The sequence below is a fragment of the Halyomorpha halys genome, unplaced genomic scaffold, assembly GCF_000696795.3.
Source record: "Halyomorpha halys isolate HHAL.00 unplaced genomic scaffold, Hhal_1.1 Scaffold282.1, whole genome shotgun sequence".
NCBI lineage: Eukaryota > Metazoa > Arthropoda > Insecta > Hemiptera > Pentatomidae > Halyomorpha > Halyomorpha halys.
Window position 1 is genome coordinate 359,834 of NW_027110990.1, and position 4,879 is coordinate 364,712.

At 31.3% G+C, this 4,879-nt stretch overlaps 1 protein-coding gene across 1 annotated transcript in view; it reads left to right on the forward strand.

Moving 5' to 3' along the window:
• Nucleotides 1-4,879, forward strand: part of LOC106680716 (ATP-dependent translocase ABCB1) — a gene marked incomplete in the record, with an annotated part of 71,439 nt that overhangs the window by 47,490 nt on the left and 19,070 nt on the right. Inside the window, 3 exon segments of the mRNA XM_067049081.1 lie at nucleotides 1,657-1,860; nucleotides 2,362-2,613; nucleotides 2,690-2,805. Coding sequence (XP_066905182.1) covers nucleotides 1,657-1,860; nucleotides 2,362-2,613; nucleotides 2,690-2,805 — 572 coding nt within the window.

A 4,879-nucleotide genomic window follows, 5' to 3' on the forward strand; every position in this document is an offset into this window, starting at 1 on the left:
ACTGGTAGACACTTGAGTCACCCACTGGTAGACACTTGAGTCACCCACTGGTAGACACTTGAGTCACCCACTGGTAGACACTTGAGTCACCCACTCTTGGGCGCTACAGTCCTTGTAGGACCTGGGCCTGTGCCACCACTCTTTCCCATGCCTCGTGGTCTCCAGCGAGACTCCTCCAATTTTCAACTCCCATTCCTCTCAAATCATCCAGCCACCGACGCCTTGGTCTGCCCCTTTTCCTTTTTCCTCCTAGTGCACCATTTAGCATCCTTTTAGGTAGCCTGCAGGGCTCCATCCTTTCCATATGTCCCAACCATCTTAGCTTGCTCTTCTTAATAGCGCAGAGGACATCAGGCTCTCCATACAATTCCTTTATTTCGTCATTGCTTCTGATTCTCCACCTGTGCTCCTCTTTAACGGCTCCAAAGATCTTTCTTAGGACTCTTCTCTCCCAAACCAGTAGAGCTCTTATATTTTCCTTGGTTAGAGTCCACGTCTCACTACCGTACATTACCACTGGCCTAATTATTGTTTTGTACAACAAAAGCTTTGCTTTCCTGGAAAGAATTTTGTATCGGAGAGCTTTTTGCAGGGCATAGAAACATCTGGTTCCTGCTACCATTCTATCCTTAATTTCTACTTCTAAATTATTGTTCTCCGTCACAACTCCTCCCAGGTACTTGAAAGTACTGCAGCTGTGAAACATGTTTTCCCCCACATCCACAATATCTCTTCTCTCCCTGGTCTGTCTAGAGGTTTTCATATATTTCGTCTTTTCATTATTTATTATAAGTCCTAACTCCTGTGGTGCTCTCTTGAATTCTTCTACAGCACCGACCAGTGCTGAGACACTTGAGAATATGTAAATATTAATTATTTAAGTTTTAAATTTATTATAAGAACAAGTATACTACATTTTAGGAACAGTCCATTTTACATACCAAAAGGTTATATTTCTGACTAAATCACAATTCAGTTTAATAACTACGTAGTCAAAGACATTACCAACTCTGTTTCTTCCCAGCTATGGAGCTATCCACATTATTCAACAATTGAATGCTTTTTTAAAACTAATTTCACTATTTGGTATACATTCAAGTATATGCTCAATACAATACATTATGAACTCCTTATTTTGTAATAAACTTTATTTTTATTGTATGTATGAAATATTTATGGTTATATGCATTTGTAGTTTGCATATACACATTGTTGTCCCCAATCATTTTCAATCATGTAAGCAGTGGACTTTCCATAGCCATGACCATGAGCAATTTATGACTTTAAGTTTAAATATTACAAAAAATTATTTTAACATTTAAAATTATAAGATACATAAATCATGTTTAATAAATAAATTATGTATAAATTGTAAATAATCATTAAGTTAAGATTATAATACAAGTCTTAAATCTTTTAATTCTTATTCATCTAAAAACACCTTGATTGTGCCATAATACAATAACTACACCCTTCTTTTCAAATAAAATCATAATATCTGATACAATAACAGTTAATTTAGATTATCAATTTTTATTCTCATTCTTAAGTTTATACTAACGTCTATATTTCATTCTTGGCAAGTATTCAGTTTTCATTGTCTCCATAGGAAAAAAAAAATCTCCAAAATATATAGTTGGTATTATTTGGTCATAGATTCTTATTGGAGGAGTGGACATCAGAAAACTCAATGTAGGTTGGTTGAGAAATCAAATCGGTGTTGTGGGTCAGGAGCCAACGCTCTTTGATACTACAATAGAAGAGAACATCAGGTATGGGAAAACCACAGCAACTTTAGAGGAAATCATTGAAGCATCGAAAATTTCTCATGCTCACAGTTTCATAGAGAAGTTACCATCAGTAAGTGTGATATAAAAATCAATGCATTTTTTTTTTCCAATAAGTTTTAATTTGAAAGTCATTTTAAAAATCTGGTGCAGTGTGCACTTTACACAACTTTCACTTACTCCCCCCCCCTTCTTTGAGTTTAAATTAATCTTAGTCCATATCAGAACAGATATTTCTGTTTTATTTTATTCTATAGACCTGTATATCTATTATATACCATTTTTATGCATTGTTGGTCATTCTTCATTATCTTTTATGACTTTATTTGTTAAATATTTTTTTATAAAATCTTTTGATTTCCAGCGGTATAAATTATGTCTATAGTTACTACTCTTGTTTCTGAAAATGTGTTTTCATAATGGAAAAATTTTCCTCTAATCTCATTAAGTTAATTATCAAATCCTTTAGTAGTTTATATTTATCCAATTTTCATTACTAATAAAAATTTGAGATGGTTAATAAAGTTCACTTTTTACTTTATTATATTTGATTTAGCATTATTGGGTTTGTTAGGGCTATGGTTCTATTGTTGGGGAAAGAGGTGCAAAGCTGTCGGGAGGTCAGAAACAGAGAATTGCCATTGCAAGGGCAATCGTCCGAAAGCCAAAACTGCTTCTTCTTGATGAAGCCACTTCTGCTCTAGATTCTCGTTCAGAAGTTATAGTTCAAAAAGCCCTCGATAATGCCATGCGTGACAGGACAACTGTAATCATTGCTCACAGAATGTCTACAGTGAGAAAGGCTGATGTTATTTATGCTATGAAGGTAAGCATTTCTTTCAGTTTATGAACTTAAGACTATCCAAATATTTACTTTCACAATTATCAGTAATATGATTTAGGATGGGCATGTCTTGGAGAAAGGCTCTCATAATGAGCTGATGGAGCTTCAAGGATATTATTACTCATTGGTCAAGGTTCAAGAAATTGAAGAAAAGGACAAAGCTGTTACTCTTGAGTAAGAAAACATTTTTAACTCAGTTATTCCAACAGTTCCTTGCAAAAACTCTTGATTACTTCATCGGGGGTTGAGCATATCTTACCTGATCTATTGCATAAACGAAAAAAAATTTTGTTTATTTATTTCAAAATCAATTAAATTCTGACCTTAAAGGAAGGCAGAGATGGGACATCTACTACAAAAAGTTTCTATTATATGTATGATCCTACAAACAATTTAAATACTTAACATTATTATTATATATAATTTACCTTACCTCAATACTACTTTGCAAACATATAATTTAAAACAACTCTAAAACTTCATTCAGGCTATTCTGCCCAGGTCAAAACATTTATATCTATGAAAACATTAAAAACATTAGGTAAAATTATTTTTTGTTAATAAGTATATCCCACATATGTTTAATTACCTAATTAGTTAATTATCCATTAAAAACACAGTCAAAAATTATTTCTTTGCAAACACTATTAATAGACATTTATCACAACCATGCTTGTAACCTTCCTCTACTTAGTTCAAGCATTTAAAAAATTATTTATCATAATTACATTTTTGTCAATTTTTCTCTTTATTTCATTGGCAAAAATCCTATCAAGGCCAGCTATAATTATCCACATACAATTTATCCTATATTATTTATAAATTAATCTTACTTAATATCTCTGCATAATGTTGATTTAAACAAAAAAAAAAAAAATTTTGTTTATTCCAAAATCAACTAAATTCTGATTCCCCTCCCCTATCTGGCCATTTCTGACCTTAAAGGAAGGCAGAGATGAACAAAAATTAGCTATAGTTGAAATTAATAGCTTAAGTTGCCATGGATACGACCCTTATTCATGAATGAACCATTGATAAATAAATATCGTATCCATGGTAATATTAGCTATTAGTTTCTACTATAGCTAATTTTTGTCTAACAGCGGAGGGAGGATTATAATAATAATAATAATAATAATCTTTATTTATTCTGAGAATGATCCTTTTAGAATAATTTACAGGTGTCAAAATTAGGTTTTAGAGCCTTAGAGGAAATAACAAAATAGAGATGAAATTACAGGATGTCGTACAATAAAATAATAAAGTGAATTTAAAAATATACAATTAAACAGCCATAGTTAACATAATATATAAAATAATGATAAAACAAATAAAATGAAACCACTCGGAAACATCCAAGACACAATACTTGCAAGTCATAGTTGGACAATTGATCAAATCTTGCATTTAGTACAAGAGCCCAAGAGGAGAAAAAAAGCAGTTATCTCACCCCAATTTTTGATTATCTAATTGAAAGCTATGTATAATTAATAGTCAAAATTGATGAGTCTGCCAAGTATAGGTAGGGGGATAAAAAATGGCGGCTGTTTCAAAGCTATAAAAAAAACTAATTTTTCATTTGGAGCTCTATATCTTAAAAAGTAGGAACAACACAAGAAAACCTAAGAGAACGTCATTTAAAGAAAAGTAAATTTGCTAAAATATGAGCCCTAGTAGAGTTATTTACGTTAAATAGTTTTCGAGATATAGCTTATTAAAAAGCAACATTTCATAAAAATGTTGTATGGGACGTACTGAAAGATCAGTAGTTAGAGAATTTATTTTGAAAAAATTATATCTCAAAAACCATGCATACAGATGTCTATTAGCACTCAAATTAAAGCTAGTTTAATGAGCTATAAAGTAGTTTATGATGTTTATCTTCGTAGGAGTAATAGTTTACATGAAATTTGCTAAAATAAATTGATTTATAGTTGTTCGGACAAATTTTCATTTGTCAAATTCATATTCATATGTGAATATCATAAAAACTACTACCCCAACAAAGATGTGTCATAAACTACTTTATAATAAGTTAAATTTCCTTTATTTTGAGTGTTGGCAGACATATGTGTGTCTTATGGATCTAGAGATATATTTTTTCAAAAATCCAAAATTCTATACGAACAACTAGAAATTAACATTTTGTGAGTTTATTTTGTCAAATATCATAAAAACTACTACTCCTACAAAGATAAACATAATTAACTATTTTGTAGTAAATTTAACTAGCTTTAATTTGAGCACT